The sequence below is a fragment of the Xiphophorus couchianus genome, chromosome 3 (genome assembly GCF_001444195.1).
Source record: "Xiphophorus couchianus chromosome 3, X_couchianus-1.0, whole genome shotgun sequence".
Taxonomy (NCBI): Eukaryota; Metazoa; Chordata; class Actinopteri; order Cyprinodontiformes; family Poeciliidae; genus Xiphophorus; species Xiphophorus couchianus.
This window is the reverse complement of record NC_040230.1, coordinates 8,956,068-8,975,377: the sequence shown is the minus strand read 5'-3', so window position 1 is coordinate 8,975,377 and position 19,310 is coordinate 8,956,068. Positions and strand designations below refer to the sequence as shown.

Genomic DNA, 19,310 nt, shown 5'->3' with positions numbered 1-19,310 from the left:
ACCCTTTAAGCCAGCATGAAATGTCACGTAAAATTCTCTGACATAAATGACATCGCGCCCTCTTCTGGAGAAAACATAGTACAGCCAAATCCTGCTAATATAAGAAGTGCAGAAAGGAAATACGCATCCTAATAATTTATTATTGATTAAATACAACAGTACATATTTTTAATATTGTTAATAAGCGTTTGCAACCGTTTCTTTTTAATTTCCAGTTTTCTGATTGGCTGGTTCCACCCCATCCTCTTGTCATGACGTCCTTCCTGCTTCACTAGAGGGACACGTGCAAGTTCTAACATCTCTGAGTCGAGGGGGAAGGCTTCAAACTTCAGCATTTATACTGTCCCGATAGGTGTACAGTTTTGATTTTCTTGTGAAAGGTTTTACCGAATAAGCAGTCAACATGGTAAAGCCTCAGTTTAAGGGGAAGAACTCGATAAACCCTTCTTCATCCAGCTCGAACCCCGGTAAGCTAGACAGTTTGTTTACACCTGTAGCTAACTGCAGCTAATAGCTTTAGCGTGCTCTTCTACTCACTGTATCCTGGATGTAAATGCTGCTGGTAAACATTTAATCCAAAATTTAGCTATGATAGTTTAACATTTTACCTCGCAGCCTTTTGGTTGTTTCATTGAAGTAATTTATTCCAAGTTGCAACCTCGCAGTTTCTCCCACTAGATTCACATGCACAGAGCAACAACATATAACTTATGCAGATGTATTTGCGGAGAGTTATTCATCAAACTTTCCCCTCGAAAGATCCAAGAATTTACATTAAGATATAGTTTGTTAAGGTTCATTATAAAGTTGGAAAGAATGGACACAAGCAGTTGCGATGTTATTTTTATTGCGATGGCGTTATTTTTATTTTATCTTATGGTTGTTTTTTATTTATTTAAATGTGTTACATTTATTGTCTATGCTATTTTTGTATATGTAAAGTTTTAATCTGCATAACAAAACTGTCTTGACCATTGGTTCCCCAGATCGAGCCAAAGGTGCAGGGGGAAACAACATGAGGGACAGAGCCACCATTAAGCGTCTGAATATGTACAGACAAAAACAAAGATGGTAATGACTGATAACATATTCTATGTTTGTAACAGCATTGTTTGTAGCTTTCAGCTGAAATATAAACATAAGTGCTATATTAACACTGATGGGCTGGTTCTATCTACAGTAACAACCGAGGGAAAGTTATCAAACCTTTACAGTACCAGTCTACAGTAGCACCAGGAACAGTTGCCAGAGTTGAACCCAACATCAAATGGTTTAGTGAGTATGTTTTCTTTCTATTGCTGCTAATGGCGGAGAGATTATTATTTGTTTTGGCATTGTTTTATTCTGAATATCATTTATTTGTATTTGTGATTGATATTAAACTCAGTATGTATTTGCATGTTACATTTAGAATTGTCTCTCTGTTGATATGATTTTAGTTTTACCAAAAAAAATAAATAATTGTTCAAGTAATATTTCAGTCGAGATATACTTGACTAACATCATTAATGCAATGTGTATGGTTACAAGTAAATATGCACCTATATTTTCAGGTATAGATAAGATTTACTTTCTAATGATATAATGATGATGATAATAATTGGGGGGAGAGTTTCTGTCAAATATGTAGTGGTTGCAAAGTTATAGGCAATGTTTTAATTTCTGACAGGAATAAATTTTATGTGTTTGGTTGCTTTAGATAAAGTCGTATTTAATTGCCTCCGTAAATGTGATTAATTGCAAAATATTTGAACCAATTGAGCCTTGACTCATGTTTGGGTCTTATGTGTTTCAGCAAACACTCGAGTGATAAAGCAGTCAGCCCTCCAGAAGTTTCAAGAGGAGATGGGAGCAGTGCAGAAGGATCCATACCGTGTGGTGATGAGGCAAAGCAAACTGCCCATGTCTCTTTTGCATGACAGAGCCAAAGCTCATGTGAGTAAAGTAGCATAGCCATAACACAAAATCCAAATACCACCAAGTTGTTTTAGTTGTTGTAACATTTAGTACAATCTCTTATGAAAAATAGACATCTTTTATAATCCACTAATGATACCTTTAATCATCTTAAGAAAGTATTCATACCCCTGGAGCTTTTCACATTAGAACCACAAATTGCTTTTCACTGGGGTTTTGGGATGAACACAGAGTCACACTTCATTTTCAAAGTGGAAAAAAGATGCTCTCTTTTCAATTGTTTTATGTTTTCCAAAAGAGTAATAAGAAAAGTGTATCATGTATTCATCAAGGAACACAGATGAAAAATAGGCTTTTGGCATTTAAAGAAATGTTAATGTGCCTTGTCCCTGCCAAATAAATTAATTTTTTAAAAATTAATCAGCTCACCTGCCTATAATATTTCTATCAGCTTTGCACATTACTCTTTACAAAAAACCTCAAGCTTTGATTTAAACCACAGTAGCTCTGGCTTCATCATCCACCCCATTCTAAAGTCTTTTGCAGCGCGTAAAAAGGTTTTATTAAGAGCGTAGTCCTTTATTTAGCTCAATTTGCACATTTAAAACCACGCTAGTTGAGTCAGAGTGCTATAAAACATCCTGAAACAGGTAACGAAACACTTAGTAAAAATAATACAATGAGAAAAGCAGTGCTAACTTGATTTTAGAACAGCACCAAACTGTCAACAATATTGTGTTATAAACTAACTAACCATGTTATAAATTTCTTTACAATTTTATGATGTGTTTCTTGGGCTTCCACTTTGGAATTATGGACTACTTTGTGTTGACTCTAATGTGATTAAAATGTGAAAATCTTACAAGCATATAAATGTTGTGTCAAGGTTCTGTATGGATATTTTTCTTTCAAATGCTGAGCTTTTCCTGGAAGCTGTTGTGTTTCCATTTTTATATAAAGGCCAGTATTTGATTGCTTAGATGAACTCACTTGTTCCAGAAAAAAGTCATGAATTAAAGGATCTTTCTGATTTCTTTTTAAGGGCCTTTGTTTGGGTTCTTGGCACGAGTATTTTCTGACAACCTCTGTAACCTTATTCTTCTAAAGAAATGTTGCAATAGAGGCATGGCTTTTGTTTCAGAATCACTGGAAGATTTGATTAGCACTGGCATGGTCTCAGGGTGTTTTGTTGGCTTTTTTGCTACATATTTGGGTGTTCTGTTTACTGTATACTTTTGTTCTGTGTTGTCTTAAAGCCTTGAAGGGCTGTATTGAAAATTTGTTTAAATTCGGGGGAAAAGGAGAAAATATCTTTCACCAACAGCAAAAACTTTCCTTTATCGTGTCTTATCAGATATCTACTTTTTATTTTACAGCTATATACCATGCATTTTGTTCATTGTACAATACAACTATAAATACACAGCCATGCTCTTTGTATATAGCTTTTGTTATACACAGAATGGTTTGTAAGTGTTTAAGGACAAATATCATGTGTGTATGCACACTACTATGTTTTGAAAAGCAAGGTTGTGAGTCTTAAGTTCCGAACAATCAGTGATCTTAACGTGTTTTTCTATACGCCTGTAGAACTCTAAGGTGCACATACTAGACACTGAGGGATTTGAGACCACATTTGGACCTAAGGCTCAGAGGAAGCGGCCCAATCTCCTGGTTGGAGATGTGAAGGATCTTGTAGAGAGAGCGGAGGCTTCAGCGTTGGACTACAGTGCCGACAAAGACACGAACTTGGTGACAGAGGACACTGGTGTCCGGTATGATTTTTACTTATTCTAATCACAAAATGGAACTTTTTTAAAGTCTATGTATAGTTACATTTAAAGATAGTGACAGACTTTTGCAACAGGGACGAAGTACGTGAGGAGATTTTCAAAAAGGGTCAATCGAAGAGGATCTGGGGAGAACTCTACAAGGTAACACTCCTGTATACTTGATTAATGAGTCTCAGTATTACAATATTGACAAGTATTTTAAAGAAAATAAAACTCCCTCCCCCCAAAAAGTGGTTGCTATGTAAATGTCTTTTCACCATCTTGGACATTTCATGTAGCTTTTTTGTTTTTCCCTTGCCCAGATACTCTTTTGTCTCCAAGTGCTGAAAAAAAAAAGAAACATGTTTAAATGTTCCTTGAAAAGGGAAAAAAGCAACAGGTGGAGGCTTTACCTGCTTTAAAACATATTTCCCATTAACCTATAGATTAATCAGGCTGCCATGGATTAAAAAAAATAATCTATCCTCTGGCAGCATCATCATAAGCCATCTAATATAAACCTCAGGGTTTTTATCCTCATAGTCTGAGGTCTTTAAAACAGGATGTCAAGCTGTTTGTGTTTCAGTCAGTGATCTAGAGTTAATTGGATTCATTCTGGATTCGTGTTTTAAAGGTGATCGACTCGTCTGATGTCATAATCCAAGTGCTGGACGCCCGTGATCCGATGGGAACCCGCTCCAAAAGCATTGAGACATATCTGAAGAAAGAGAAACCTTGGAAACATCTCATCTTTGTATTAAACAAGTGTGATCTTATCCCTACCTGGGTCACGGTGAGATGTTTAGAGCATTTTCACTTTGTTTTCTGGGTTGCTTTAACTGCTATAGTCTTTAGTAATTTGTCTTCTTGATTGCCTTTTTCCCCACAAATCAGAAACGGTGGGTTGCCGTTCTGTCCCAAGAGTATCCAACTCTAGCTTTCCATGCCAGCCTGACCAACTCATTTGGCAAAGGTTCTCTCATCCAGCTCCTCAGGCAGTTTGGGAAGGTAAGCTAATGCTTCCAAATGGAAATCTACTTGACTTTTCTTTTGATGCATAAAGCTCAAATAAAAGTGTAAAATGAAGCTAAAATCTGTATTTAGTTCAACAACTGGTCTGAATAATCTAGTCACGGCAATACAACAAAATAACAATTATTTAAACTTCATATATCATTAAGTTTAAGAATAATAATCTTGATTGTTAAAATCCAGATTCAAAAGATACTTTATTAAAAGTTTGTCTTTTAAAACATAAATTATTTCAGATGCCTTCAGGTTTTTAAGATGACAACAAGGGAGGGCTTTATAGGAGCAAGCAATGCCTCAGAGAGGGTGTTTTGTTGCAGTAGTTGTATCCAAATGCCCAGTCTTGAATACTGGGCATTCAGATACAAGTACATCTGATAACTACATGTACTCTCAAATACAACTTTTGTTGTTATTTGAGTGGTATACTAACAGAGTTTGGAGGTTTACTGCAAATTTCTCATTTAAGATCAATTCTTCAAATTCAGTTTTGTCCTCATTCTTGATTTTTTATACATTTGATCTTATGAGATTGTCACATTAGGTTAACTTTGAATAAGGATACCATCATTTCAAAATGTGTTTACAAAAAATAAGAATGTCATATGAAATCTTAGTGTTTATTCCAAATAAAAAAGCAGCAGTTATTCCTGTTGCTATGAATATAATATAACATATATATTATTATACATCTTACATTGTTTACCGGTAACATTTGTTCCCTATTGCAATTTGAATGCATTGACAGTTAAAACACTTAAATAAATACCTCATGAGTCATCAGTAGAGTTTACAAAAACTTGGAAAGCAGTTTAGTACACTTCAAAAAACCTTTTCTTTTAGTTTAAATCACCTTATCAATAACTCCTCATTCGTCTGGCTTTTTAAACTGCCCTTGCCTCGGCTATGCTTCCAACATGTTTGATAGATGAAGTGGAATGCTTTAAATTATGAGCTGTTTTCCTGTCCAAAGATTTTAGTTCCAGAGAGCAGACCTTTTATAAACATTTTCAAGCCCATGTTTTTTATGGACATTTTGTATTTGAGCTAAGCCTGCTTTGTTTATATTGGAATCAAAATGAAGAAAATTGTTTACTAAATTGAACTCGCCTTTAAGTCTGTATAAAGCAGTGTTGAAACGCCTCTGTATGATATTGCGAGTTTTGTTGTGTTTTCCTTCATGTGCAGCTCCACACAGACAAGAAACAGATAAGCGTGGGTTTCATTGGCTACCCAAATGTGGGAAAGAGTTCAGTTATCAACACTCTGCGCTCAAAGAAGGTCTGCAACGTGGCACCCCTCGCTGGAGAAACAAAGGTAGAGTCGACATTTGATCGCACATGTTTCATCAGTGTTTCTTCTTACTCATCAAAGTTAGCATTCAACCCATACCTCCCACAGGTGTGGCAGTACATCACACTAATGAGGCGCATCTTCCTCATCGACTGCCCCGGTGTCGTTTACCCATCAGAGGACAGCGAGTCTGATATAGTCCTAAAGGGAGTGGTAAGTGATTTTTTTTTTCTGTAGTTCTGTGAGAAAATAAATTTGTCTGTGTTCTGAGTAATGCTGAAAATTAAACAATAAAAAAAAAAACTTACACACAAATTACAGATTTATTTAGAATAGTCCAAGTGTACACAAGATTCTTATGAAGTCTAGAAAATTTAAATGTAATTAATTTTGGTTACAGACAGAGTCCACAAGTGGATTCATATTCACAAAGAAAAAAAATAAAAATCTATGTTCTCAAAATATGTTGGAACTATTTTTTTCATTTTGCTGCAGTAAAAAACTGAAATGAGCTTCAAAATGTATTAAAGCCAAACACCGTTTTATCAGTTGGAACTTTTAAAGATATTCTAAGTATGATGTCTGAAACCTGCACATGCTTCATCTCAAATATTTAATGTCAGTTTTAGCCTACGCCTTTGTCTCAATATTGTTTTTATTGTTTTATAACCTCAGCAATGTTCCTAAGGTTTGTTTACTAAAATAGTGTGATGCTGGATCTTCTTGTGTGTTCTTCCCTCCCTGCCAGGTTGTTATTGTAAATATAAATTTGTTATTAATAATTCAGCAGGTTAAATAAATCAATAAATGTAATTGGCAGTCTCAGTAAGATGATTAACTTAACTTTGAGACTTCCAGAAATATTTTTAAAGTACAACACGTCCCATGACATAATGATCCATAAAAGCTGGGACGGATAAAACAGAACAACCTTTCTGTGTTCTGTTCAGCTTTGGTGTTTACTTGTGGAAGTGTTGCTCTCTCAAATAAAATGAATCACAGACATAGATCACAAAAAGTCTCCTTTTGAATAGCTTTTTAAAGGTATCTGCTTTTTTTTACTTTAATGTGAACACATTTCTCACTGGAAAAAAAAACCTTTATTCTTTTTTATGATGTACTTTCACAGCAAACGGTGTTGTTGGTAACTCTTTTTGTTGTTGTGTTTACTGATCCCAAAACAGACAATTTCCATCTTGTCTGTTTACAGTCAGGGAGAGTGAAGGTGGAAATTTTCTGTCTGTTGTTTAGGTGTTTTTTTTCTCTGCACCTCTGCTTTTATTTTTTTAAAATGGAGCAATCCAGATCACAAATATCTGGGGAAAAATCTCTTTATTACATAGAGTAATGAGGACCCGTCCTCAGCAGTGTGTTTCAAGATTGGTTAAATATGTATTGATAATTAAACCCAGAAAATATTTTTGCAGGAAAAAACAAACACCTGTCTCAATTTTCTCTGAAAGGAAAATATTTGCAGTTTGCAGTGGAGTTACTATAACTTAAAGGTTGCACCTTCATATTTTACATTTCTTCTTTTCCTCTTCCTTGGTAAGGTTCAAGTGGAGAAGATCAAAAACCCAGAAGAGCACATCGGTGCGGTACTGGAACGAGCCAAACCCGAGTACATCCAGAAGACTTACCGAATTCCAACATGGAGTTCTGCTGATGACTTCCTTGAGAAGCTGGCATTCCGTACTGGGAAGCTTCTAAAGGTTTGATTCTTCATTTCTTATAAGATTTAAACACAGGGTTTGTAAAGTGCCTAAAACCCTTGAAAATGATTAAAACTTAAAATTTAACGAGAACATTTTTTACATTTTTTTTAATGACTTTTTTGTATATTGTGTTTAAGAAAGTAATTTACCTTAGCACAATTTGCTTGGATTGTTTCAATGCAATGAATATTTATTATTCTTAACAGTTCAGCGACTTATTAATCATCTTATATTTTATACCGTATATTAAAGTTATTGATATTGGTGGATTTTGTGTTAAATGTGTCTGGCGTATTGTGTGTGTGAGAGAGAGACATTGCAAAACATACAGTTTTTCTATGTTTTAATTTACTTTGCTGTAGAATGTAGAATACTACCACCGGAAAAAATTTTTTTTTATTTACGTGTGGTAAATAGTTTGAAAACGTATCTTTAAACTGCTTGAAAAGTGCTTGAATTTAAAAAGTGTATGAACCCTTCAAGCATATTTTATTCTCTCTATATTATTCAATAAAGATCACCTTTGCACATTAAAAGAGCTGTCAAGTTTTGGTATTTGAACTATAAACACTTTTTTTCTTATCTGTATTTTACAGGGAGGTGAGCCCGATCTCAGTACGGTCTCCAAAATGGTTTTAAATGACTGGCAGAGGGGACGGATCCCCTTCTTTGTGAAGCCTCCTGGACCAGAGGGAGATCCAGAAGTAAGAGTTTGCAAAGTCTTTTCCTTCTCCTTCACCAGCCTGTTTTTTTACGTAAATTACTGGGACTTCTGTAGGATGAAAAAACATGGCCCCTGGAAGGTCCACCGGCTGCAGAGGAGAACATTCAGGAGGAACAGGCTGATAATCTGGACGGCGCGTCCGGAGAACAAGAGGAACAGCAGCAGCGGCAGAATGAACAGGTCCAGAAGATCCTTGCTAATGTCCGACAGAACTTTGGCAAGATCAATGTGGCGCCTGAGTTCACTGAGGAAGATTTGATTCCTGTGGAGATGCCAGACTTGGACTTGTCTGATTTTTCTGGCTCCGACGTTGATGAGGACGTTGACGAAGACGAGGGAGGGCAGGAAGACGAGCCCAGTGCAGAGCCAGCTGATGGAGATGCTGAGGTCTCTGAGGACACACCATCTCAGACTGACGGTACCAAAGGCAAAAAGAGTTTACGGGAGGTAATCCGTGAGCACGATGAGAAAATTACGAAGTACAAGCAGTTCCTGGACCGAGCCAAATCCAAGCGCTTCTCTGAAATCCGGTAAGTTTTGGTGTCCAAATATCTTACTACATATTTTCTTTGTCTAGGACTGGACTTTGTTTTATTTTTTTTGTTCGTTAATGAGATGTTGGCAGACAGAGAGATGCCAGGCGCATCAAGGAGGTCCATGGAAATCAAGCTTTAAGGACTAACAGCTGTCATTTTGACTAATCGGTAGCCTGTTCCCAAAATGTATTTCATCGAGTTCCTTTTCTTTCTTTTTTTTTAATCAATTTGAGCCCACAGACCAAATTACAAATCATATCCAAGCTCTTCAGTTAGATTTAGTCCAATTTAGTTTATTTCTGCAAATCCCTGAAGAAATAAACTGTTTGCTTTGCTTGGAAAACTTAGTAGTTTGCTATTTTTCATCTGTTTGGACAGAATACCAAAGGCACTTTCTGAGAAAGTGTTTACAGACCTCAAGACCAAACAAGAAGCAGCTAAACAAGCACAGAAGAGAGAGAATCCGTCAACAGGTACGACCATTTATCTCTGAGTTTGGCAATGGATTTTGAAATCGAGTCAGATGTGGTGGACATCCAAACGTCTTCAACAGTAAAACTCTTTGACTCAGTCAGGCTAACATTTAAATACTGATGGCTGTTTTTTTTATCTGACTTATTTCAGCTACAAACCAGAAGAGCAAGAAGAGGAAAAGTGCGGCGGATGATGATAAATCTATTCCGCAGCACAGGCTTACATCTAAACAGGTTTGCAGCTTTTGTTTGTCTTGTGTCAAATAAAGGGTCTCGATAAACTAGTCACAGCCCTTCAACTTTTTTACGTTTTGTCACATTACAAAACATAAAGATGTAAAACAAAGACATTTGTGAACAAACGGCATCCCGAAGACCACGGAACAAGAAAACATTGTAGGGAAACAATCTTACAAAGATATAGCTGTCCACTCAATCTGATTAAAAGTAACCAAGAGGCCTGTGCTAAATCTGATGGAGCTGTAGGCAAAGTGCAAACTTAAACAAATTTGCAGCAAGACGTGGACTTTCCTGCTTGCGGATGCTTAATATCTAACCTGAATGAGTTTGAGCTTTTTCACCAAGGACGGGCAGAAATTTCAGTCTCAACATGTGCAAATATGGTTGAGATTCAAGCAGAACAATGTTTTGCAATTTTATAATTCCTGCAGTATCACTGTCACAAGGGCTGCAATAAATATTTGCTAACTAGTTAAGTGTTATGCAGTGATACTCTGAGTGTATCATTTAAAATTCCAATAAAATTCCTTGAAATTTGGTTGTCAAAGTTTAAGAGGAATGAATATTTTTGTGTAGCATTGTCTGTCCTATATACACTGCTCAAAAAAATAAAGGGAACACTCAAATAACACATCCTAGATCTGAATGAAAGAAATATTCTCATTGAATACTTTGTTCTGTACAAAGTTCCATTTGCACAACAGCAGGTGAAATTCATTGTCAATCAGTGTTGCTTCCTAAGTGGACAGTTTGATTTCACAGAAGTTTGATGTACTTGGAGTTATATTGTGTTGTTTAAGTGTTCCCTTTATTTTTTTGAGCAGTATATATAATATTAGAAACTGTTTAATGTTTTTGATGCCCTTTTTGTTCCTTTTTTTAATGTCTACAGAGGAGAGCACTGGACCGTGCTAAGAAGGGGAAGAAAGTTGGAGTGCGTTACTATGAAACGCACAATGTGAAAAACAAGAACAAGAACAGAAAGATTCCAGCACTGCCTGCAGAAAGTCGTGGGGCTAAAAGATCAAAGCACTAGACGGGGAATAAACACAAAACTATACATATTTAAACTGGCCAAATTGGCTACATTTTATTGAAATGACAAGCTAGGCAAAATCTCGAAGCTAAACATTGACGTGTCTTTTTTCCGGTGGTCATGTGATACTTTATTTTGACTGCAAGCAAATGGTCGCACCTTGCCCTCTCAACTCTTGAACTACATGTAATTCCTCATTCACAAGTGAGCTGCTCTCTTGACATTCAAGAGCTGTCAGTGTGTTAACTGCTTAAAATATAGCTGTCATGCTCTACAAATAAAATGCTAAATTTCCTGCAGCTGTCAACTCATTCATTTATCAAGTGGAGAAAAAAAACATCTTGTACTAAATCTGCTATCCGGTGTGAGAGGTTTCACTTCTTTGGATTTATCATCCCATCCAGTTGTGTCTGAAAGCAGAAAATTTATACACTATTAATGTTTGGACATTCTACACATCGCAACACATTTGTGTTGTTTTACAAGGGATAGATAGAAAAAGTCACCTTGAGCTGTTGATTGGTTTTCTTCAGGAACTGAATTTCCTCATTGAACTTTCTTTCCTCCACTTGTCTCTTCTCAGTTTCCCTCTTTTCAATTGCATCACATCTCTCCCTCTGTTCATCCAGTTGTCTCATGAGTTCCTGCTTCTCACTTTCCAGATCTAAAATCTACAAATGTGATGGAAAAACACAGGAGGAAGTTCCCAGTCTTTTCAATATCTGTAAAGAAATGGCGCTCTCTGCTGGACTTGTAATAACAATGCAATTTAACAGTAAGCAATCAGAAAGCAAAAGGGACAAAGCTGTTTGGATAGTGTTTTTATTCAAATCTAACAACTACAGATAAGCTGATGCCCTTACTTTTTTTTCTATGTCCGCCTTTCCCTGTTCAGCCTGCAGTGCCTTTCTCATGCCAAAAGCAATGCTGCTTTCGTACAGTGTCTGGTACGTGGCAATGGTCATTTTAAGCTCATCTCTGACTCGCAGCAGAAGCAGACCCCTCTCAGCACAGATGATGGTTACCTGTCTGATTAATTCATCTTGGAAGAAAAAACAGATTTAAATCAGTTTGTGAGAACCTGTCTGTATAAAACATAACTAATGAATTTAAAATCCAGCTGCGTAAATCTCTAAAAATATATTTACTAGAAATGTCAGGAACGTTGTGACCTTACGGTCGCACTGCCTCAGCATGACGTTACCTCACCCATCTGACAGATAGTTAAATATTTTGAGATTTTAAAGCCTCATTTGCCTCAGCATTTTGGCCACAAAGCTCAGTTTTTGTCTCTTCATGTAGGCAATATTTTCTCCAAATCGCATTTAGCTTTTTCCATCGGAGCATCTGTATATTTCATTCATACTTCAAAGTGTTGATTTTGGAACTGGCTCTTGTTTTTCATCAGGACCTTCCTGGTCTGTGTAGACCATTTCCCAGTTTAACATGTTTTGGCTGTGATGGTTTCCAAATATCTAAATCAATTCATTTTATTCTGACAGCAAAGGTTTGGGACAGATGGTTGAGAATCGAAGGTGTTCCAATAGGACAATGTCCCTGAATCGATCAAATTAGCTTCAGAAGTCTAACATTAATCTTCCTGAACAACCTCTCCAAAGTCCTGTCCTAATCTCTAATGAACATTTTTAAACTCTTTTCTTTTTTATTGATTCCATCCTGGAAAACATTCAAATGTACACTACTGTTTTTTTCCCCAGTGGACTGGTCAAATATCTAGTTGGAATTATGCTTGAAGCTTGATTACTTTAAAATGTGTGTGATCAAGCTACAACTTGCTACATTTGCCCAATTATTAGTGGAGCTCTATCTATATGTTTCTGAATATTTTTGAAAGGAATATTTAGTAAATTCTAACTTGAGCAATCAATTCTGGATATGAAAATAATTCAAGAGGATACATAATTTTTCCGCCCAGGAAGATCATTTCAGTTGCACCAATAAAGGACAAAAATTAATACAACTAAACTAATCTAAACCTCAGATTAGAACATTGAGTTTTATGATAGTGTCATATCCACAGCCTACTTACCAAAACACTGAGAATAAAGCTCTCTGCGGATAGGACAGATGCCTGTATGTCTGGCCTGTCTCTGCTCCAGCTTTGTGTCCAGCTCTTCCTTCAGGTGAATAATTTCTGGTCTTGTACAAGGTACACTGGATACCTTCTGCACCCACAGCTGGCTTCCTTCTGACCATTCCCTACAATATTGATGGTTGAGAAGGTTGAACTTAATGAATCAGTTTACTAAGTAAGAGGACGGGTATACCTGGGTGGAAGGATAGCATCCAGGATCTCCTCATTTTCCATTTTGCTGACATCACTGGTTGCAGGTTTTGATTTAGGAGATGGTGGAACTGGTATGGTGTCAGGGCCCTGCAGAGGGATCCTTTTTATTTGGCGCACCTGCTAAGAGACATATTCTGCAGTAAGTTCATTATTCATGATACAAGAATACTTTTATTATTCCAGATCTGTTGGAAATGCATTGAAATAATACATGAGCCCAGGGGTTATAAAAGGCATATTCCTTTTGTCTTATGGTGACATCTCTCCACTCTTGCTTTGTAACAATTTTCACTTTCAAAATCCTATTAAATACATTGTAGTATAAGTCAAAGATGGGCACCAAGGCACTTAATTGTTTCAAAATGATGTTTTATGCCATTTTTGTCATATACATCTCAATTATGTCATCAAAAAGCACATTTACATAATGTCATTTGCAACAGTAATGTTATGTTGTGCTTTGTACAATCATGGAAAAAATTCCTGATGTTTTCCACAAGCTGGTGGTCCAGAGTGTTGAAGCTAAGCACATGGGAAGTTGAGTGGAAGTACAATGCGTGGTAGGTAAAGACACAGATAACATGTATAAGTATAACCTTGCAATAATTGCGAGGCTACTACTGTTGTGTCCTTGTGTGAAGGCACTCTTAAAGGGACAATATTATGTATTTTCCAGGCATATAGTGCCATGTTATAGCATAGTCAAGTAACTGTTACCTTAAGTTGCTATACAAATGCTATATAAAGATCAAACATGGCAAAAGAAATTTGACTTCACAATTTAAGGCCTTGAAACTAGACCTTTGTTTCTTCAAGAAGCTCCAGCTCTTTCTGACACTCTGCCTTCAGCTCATCATCACAGCATTTCTCCATTAAGCCTTTAACATTGTTCTTAGGAGTGTTGCACTGAAAAGTAGTTGATGTGATAAGCTCAGCAGATGTACAGTTCCAGAAATTTGCTCCTTACTGCTGGTGCTAGTCTGAAGGAGCAGCAGATCAGCGGAGGGAACCTGGGCTTGGAGACTGCTGCTCAGAACAGACTGTGAGTTTGTTCATACACCCTGAATAGTTGCCTCGAATCAAAGCAACACTCGAGGTATACCTTCGATGAAGGACTAACATCATAATATGATGTAAAGGAAAAAAGGTCAAGTTTACATAGTGCCCTTCTTTAAAGCAGACAGAATATTTTTTTATTTTTGTTATTCTTTTTATTTGATTATTTTGTTGGGTTTGAGGCACTTTTTTGTCAGTAAGTCATAACTACTAAAATGTACATAAAAACTTAAAGTATATCACTATTTAATCATTCTTAAATATCTGTTTGAGCATAATTCAAAGTTTTTCCAAATATTCATCTTTCCTTCTCGGTAGTTGCCACTTCCACCTCAGTGGCGACTTACCTTTGGAGATTTTTCCCCTGAGGTTGTCTTGACCAACATTGGCGTATCATATTTCAGAAGAGAATCCGCTGGCGGAATCATTTTTTCCTCTTTCTTTTTAAATAAAAAATAAAGCTATTTTTGCCTACTGACACGAAAATATCGTTGCTCGTTAAAACTGTTGATCATGTTGTCATGGTAACACTATCCTCGCGTTCTTTCTGTCCAAGTACAAAATAGGTTTGAAATGGTGTAACAAAAAATAAGACAACTTACAAAGTGTCGGATTTGTACAATACAGCCCAATTATTTTTGTATTTTGGAAAAGAAACAATAACGGATCTTTTTTTGATAAAGATGTAGATGGGTAGACTCCGTAGATCCATAGAAACGACACGGTAGCGCGTTCGTCATCTTGTGAGTGGCAAATTGCCCTGGAAATAAAGAAAGAAAGACAAAACTGTTTATATTGATCTAATTTTAGTTATATTATGTACAGTATTGGATGTTAACTTTTAGCATTGGTAATTGTTAACTCTCAAGAAATTCACCTACGAAATGTACCAAATCAATTAAGTTAATTCAGCTTCAGATATAATGTTTAAACTGCATTTTGTCATTCGTTTTGTCAATGTACTAAGTATTTGTGGATTGAAACAGTTTAATCTTGTTTTTCACGTACTAATAATATAAGTTTCTATAATGTTTCCTTTTGAGCGTACTTTAGCTTTAGGTTATAATTTATTCATGTACTTTATTGGCACCTATCGTAAAATCGAAGAGTTTTGTAATGATAGGTTACGAATATTCACTGCAGACTATAGTCATATAGCTGACGGACTTTTACAGCTATTTCGCTTCTGTCGCATTAAAAAATGACACTCACAAGATGGCGGAGACGCCGACGTACGATCCCGACACGTTTGCGTTTACACCGGAACTTAAAAAGAAACACGGCAAGCACATCGTCGAGATAAATTCTTTGTGAACCACAGGAACCGGAAAGGGTGATCACGACACAAGAGCAGAACTTTAGTAAGGGATTAAAGCTGTGTTTTTTTTGTTTGTTTGTTTGCTTCTGAGTAAATATGTATATTTAGTCGAGTTAAAAACGGATTGGTACATTTATTTTCTCTGAAAAATGACCAAAGAGAAACGACATCGAAGAAGGGAGTCTCCTACGCGAGAGACCGAAGTAAAGATAAAACAGGAGAAACTGAGCCCCAGTAGGCCACAGAGATCACGCCGCTCGAGGTCCAGATCCGCCGGGACATCAACTCCACCGAGAAGAAGAGCGAGCAGGTGAATGTAATAAAGTCGTCATATCTGGTTGTATGAGGTAGATTGGAGGTGCAACGTTCCATTGTTTTATATAAGCTATATTTTAACTTGGAGATCGGCCTGGATTTACCAGGACATGGATGTGCTGGTGTTACTGAAGCAGGGTTTCACTCATGAAACTACGGATTAATAGTTAATGATCAATAATTCACAAAACCTGCTGTCTTGATCACAGATCAATAACACTGAATATATTTTTGCGCTTTTTTTGTAATTGTATGCAGAATTGTAGGAAACGACGAGTAGTTCTGTTCGTTACCTGTTGCTACAGTGTGTGCTGCAGTTTGTTGAACCTGTTGTCAACACCAGTTACTCTCGGATACTTAATTTTTTAGGGCTCTGGAACTCAGACATTAAAATCAGATACCTAAAATTAATGTTCTGATGCTCAAGCTCACAAAAGTGTATCTCCCCTTCTTAATATTGTACAGAATGATACTGGAGATATTTGCGACCAATCATAGATTCATGATTGAACGAATCAGGATTTCTGAGTGAATTGTGTGTCGTATGTTTTAAAATCTCTGTAGTATTGCTCAAGTGTCTGTTTTACATTTCATACAGATCACCGGCCAAGGCAAGGCAGCGCTCACCAGATAGAAGAGGAACCTCTCCTGTTGGAACGAGCAGCAGATCTCCCAGAAACAGAAGAAGTCGCAGTCCTCATCGTGGCAGTGATGCCAAAGTGAAGCGGGTAATTCGGTTTGAATCATCAGATCAGCACTGAACGGGGGGAGAGCTAGGCTTGAAAACTTATAAACCAGTTGGTCTCTAATAATCAAACTTCCTGATTACTATGATGGGTTGTACACATAAGTGTTCACACCCTTTGACCTCTTCCATATCGTGCCACAGAACAAATACAAACTTCAACGCATTCCACTGGGGTTTTATGTAGACCAACAAAAAGTGATGCATTAATGAAGAAGAAAAAAAAGGATTTAAGGTATTTAAAAGTTTTACAAATAAAAAGCTGAAAGACGTGGCACGTATAAGTATTCACCCCATTTAAAATGAAACCTCCCAATAAAATTCATTCTAATCTGTGGAATTTGTGGGATTAGTAAATGGAGTCCACCTCTATAATATGTCAATATAAACAAGCTGTTCTATGAGGGCCTCTGACGCTTGTTAGAAAACATTAATAACCCGTTGAATTTTGTTGTTGCAATGGGACATAATGTGAAAATGTGTTTGACGTATGAATACCTTCACAAGGCATTGCCACAATATATATGATTGGTAAATCCAAATGACAGGCACATTCAAATATGGAAAATACTTTTTTTTTTCATTTCCTGAATGTCACCTGTAGTTATTGAGTCACAATTTGAGTAAAGGTGTCACAAGTTGTTTAAATAATTATTGTTGCAAAACTGTCTTTTTACTATAACTAATGTAATTTTATTATAAAGTGTGTTTATAATAAACTGTGTTATTATAAACTGTGTTACATCCCATAACACATTATAACCACACTTTAGTTCTTAAATATGGTGATGATAATATATCACAACCAATCATATTTGCTTTGTAAATGCTTTCTTTTTAAATCCCACAGGAAAAGGAAGAACAAAGGGGAAGTGGTGATGAGCGGAGAAGAAGGAATGAGCAATCAGAGGATAGACGGAGCAGGTGGGAATCAGACAGACCGCGGGACAGAGAACGCAACAGAGACAGGAATCGCGAACGAACCGCTCTGGCTTCTCAGCAAGAGGAGCGTCGGCAGCATGATGACCGACGCAGGGAAAACCGTCAACGGCGTGAAGAAGGCGGCGAGGAACATAATTTCGGAACCTCTGACGGAGGGAGTGACGACTCAAGACCGCCTCCGGCTGAGAAAGAGAAGCCCAACTTTGAACTGTCGGGCGCGCTCACAGAAGACACCAACACATTCCGGGGCGTGGTGATCAAGTACAACGAGCCGCCCGAGGCTCGCATCCCAAAGCGCAGATGGAGATTGTATCCCTTTAAGAATGATGACCCCCTTCCTGTCATGTACATCCACAGACAGAGTGCCTATCTATTGGGGCGCCAGAGAAAAATCGCTGATATCCCCATTGACCACCCGTCCTGCTCCAAGCAACATGCGGTATTCCAGTACAGGTGGGAAGACTAGCTGTCAGCAACTCTTATTTTTTGTTTTCTTAAGATTTTTTTGTCATATTCTTTCTTCCTCTACTGTGATCTATTTAACTTTAATGATGAATGTAAATGGTACGCTGTTCTGTGTTTTGCAGATTGGTAGAGTATACTCGAGCTGACGGCACCACTGGCCGCAGGGTGAGGCCTTACATTATTGACCTTGCTTCTGGGAACGGCACCTACCTGAACAATCAGCGGATCGAGTCCCAGCGTTACTATGAGCTCAAAGAAAAAGATGTCCTCAAGTTTGGCTTCAGCAGCCGCGAGTATGTGCTGCTGCACGAGTTCTCAGACACGAGCGAGGTGGATGTGAAGCAGGAAGATGAAGAGGAAGACGACGAGGGAATTGATGAGTAAATTATTCCCACATACTCGATTGTCCGCATATATTCAGGCAAGATCACTAAAATTGTTAAAAATGCAGAGCTGTCTGCTGAAAACAGACCTGCAAACTTGTAAAATGCAGGAATTAATGTCCCAAAAGTGAGTGGAATTGTATATTTTCTGTAAGTATTGAAGTCTTGCTTGAATCTGCCACAGGTGTCTCAAAGTAGACCTCCTTTTCTCAGGTTTGTGTGATGCATGATTGATCTTTCTGATCTCATGTAATGTGTCAGGGTACATAACATTACTGCGGTGTGATCCCTGGATCCTTAAATAAAGATTTCTTATTGACAGAATAAACATTGAACTACAGATTAGGTTTATTTTTCTTTTGAAATTTTTGTAGAGCAAGCACAGGGAAAATGTTTGACTTGTGCATTTTTGCACCACTGCAATGTGTATTCAAAGACTTGCCATTTGCTTTTTTTCAGTTCAGATGCATTTATAGTAAGTGTTAATTTTTGTACTGTAAATAAAAGCTAAAAATTTAGATTAAACAATTGTTTTGTTGTTATTTGGTGATTTTGTTGTATTCTCTACATTCCTGTCATACATTAAACAAGAGAAAAAAATAGAAGTATACATATTCTGATCTTTCATTACCTTTTAACAATTAAGTAAAAGCCAACTGATCATGTCATGGATTTGTATGCTTTGGATCAAATCACATCAGCTGAGTAAAAAGGTGGCCCGGAAATACTGGGACACTGATGGCATCATGAGAAAAGAACATTATGATGAAATATTGAAACAACATCCAAGATATTTTCCAGGAAATTAAGAGCAAGGAAAACATGGGCCTTCTGAAAGGATATGTGACCGAATTAGTGCGTAAGTGAAGCTGCTTAAGGATAACAGAGTGAATGTTTTAAAGAGGCCATATCAAGCCTTTTAGTTTGAAAACTCGTGTGGATTTGCTCCTAATGCCTAACATATTCACAAATAAAGAAGACTGTCAACACAAAATGTGTTTTTTTTTTTTTGTTTTTTTATCAGTTCCGACCAATGCTTTTGA

The 19,310-nt window shown here is 37.0% G+C and overlaps 3 protein-coding genes across 3 annotated transcripts; 2 read left to right on the top strand and 1 right to left on the bottom strand.

Annotated features, from left to right (window-relative positions):
* The first annotated feature begins 249 nt into the window (after nucleotides 1–249).
* Nucleotides 250–11,030, top strand: gnl2 (G protein nucleolar 2). The gene is made up of 16 exons (XM_028011414.1): nucleotides 250–467; nucleotides 987–1,071; nucleotides 1,181–1,275; nucleotides 1,796–1,935; nucleotides 3,508–3,692; nucleotides 3,785–3,851; nucleotides 4,324–4,482; nucleotides 4,584–4,697; nucleotides 5,907–6,035; nucleotides 6,120–6,224; nucleotides 7,565–7,723; nucleotides 8,323–8,430; nucleotides 8,505–8,980; nucleotides 9,365–9,459; nucleotides 9,611–9,693; nucleotides 10,592–11,030. The coding sequence occupies exons 1-16, from the start codon at nucleotides 404–406 to the stop codon at nucleotides 10,733–10,735; spliced, it is 2,208 nt and encodes a 735-aa protein (XP_027867215.1). The 5' UTR covers nucleotides 250–403; the 3' UTR covers nucleotides 10,736–11,030.
* Nucleotides 10,764–14,675, bottom strand: dnali1 (dynein, axonemal, light intermediate chain 1). The gene is made up of 6 exons (XM_028011426.1): nucleotides 14,447–14,675; nucleotides 13,024–13,160; nucleotides 12,786–12,955; nucleotides 11,599–11,777; nucleotides 11,242–11,406; nucleotides 10,764–11,145 (listed from the first exon to the last, which is right to left on the bottom strand). Exons 1-6 carry the CDS (start codon nucleotides 14,525–14,527, stop codon nucleotides 11,110–11,112), a joined length of 768 nt encoding a protein of 255 aa, XP_027867227.1. The 5' UTR covers nucleotides 14,528–14,675; the 3' UTR covers nucleotides 10,764–11,109.
* Nucleotides 14,676–15,404: 729 nt separating this feature from the next.
* Nucleotides 15,405–18,796, top strand: snip1 (Smad nuclear interacting protein). The gene is made up of 4 exons (XM_028011400.1): nucleotides 15,405–15,727; nucleotides 16,331–16,460; nucleotides 17,328–17,872; nucleotides 18,007–18,796. Exons 1-4 carry the CDS (start codon nucleotides 15,567–15,569, stop codon nucleotides 18,266–18,268), a joined length of 1,098 nt encoding a protein of 365 aa, XP_027867201.1. The 5' UTR covers nucleotides 15,405–15,566; the 3' UTR covers nucleotides 18,269–18,796.
* Nucleotides 18,797–19,310: the final 514 nt, after the last annotated feature.

Excerpts from the sequence above, each read along its gene's own strand:
- snip1 (XM_028011400.1), top strand. The coding sequence starts at position 15,567 with ATGACCAAAGAGAAACGACATCGAAGAAGGGAGTCTCCTACGCGAGAG. Across the intron at positions 16,461-17,327 it reads GTGATGCCAAAGTGAAGCGG|GAAAAGGAAGAACAAAGGGG; the intron begins GTAATTCGGTTT and ends TAAATCCCACAG. Across the intron at positions 17,873-18,006 it reads CATGCGGTATTCCAGTACAG|ATTGGTAGAGTATACTCGAG; the intron begins GTGGGAAGACTA and ends TGTGTTTTGCAG.
- gnl2 (XM_028011414.1), top strand. The coding sequence starts at position 404 with ATGGTAAAGCCTCAGTTTAAGGGGAAGAACTCGATAAACCCTTCTTCA. Across the intron at positions 468-986 it reads TTCATCCAGCTCGAACCCCG|ATCGAGCCAAAGGTGCAGGG; the intron begins GTAAGCTAGACA and ends TTGGTTCCCCAG. Across the intron at positions 4,698-5,906 it reads TCCTCAGGCAGTTTGGGAAG|CTCCACACAGACAAGAAACA; the intron begins GTAAGCTAATGC and ends CTTCATGTGCAG.
- dnali1 (XM_028011426.1), bottom strand. The coding sequence starts at position 14,527 with ATGATTCCGCCAGCGGATTCTCTTCTGAAATATGATACGCCAATGTTG. Across the intron at positions 13,161-14,446 it reads CAGGGGAAAAATCTCCAAAG|GTGCGCCAAATAAAAAGGAT; the intron begins GTAAGTCGCCAC and ends GTCTCTTAGCAG. Across the intron at positions 11,778-12,785 it reads GCTTTATTCTCAGTGTTTTG|ATGAATTAATCAGACAGGTA; the intron begins GTAAGTAGGCTG and ends TTTTCTTCCAAG.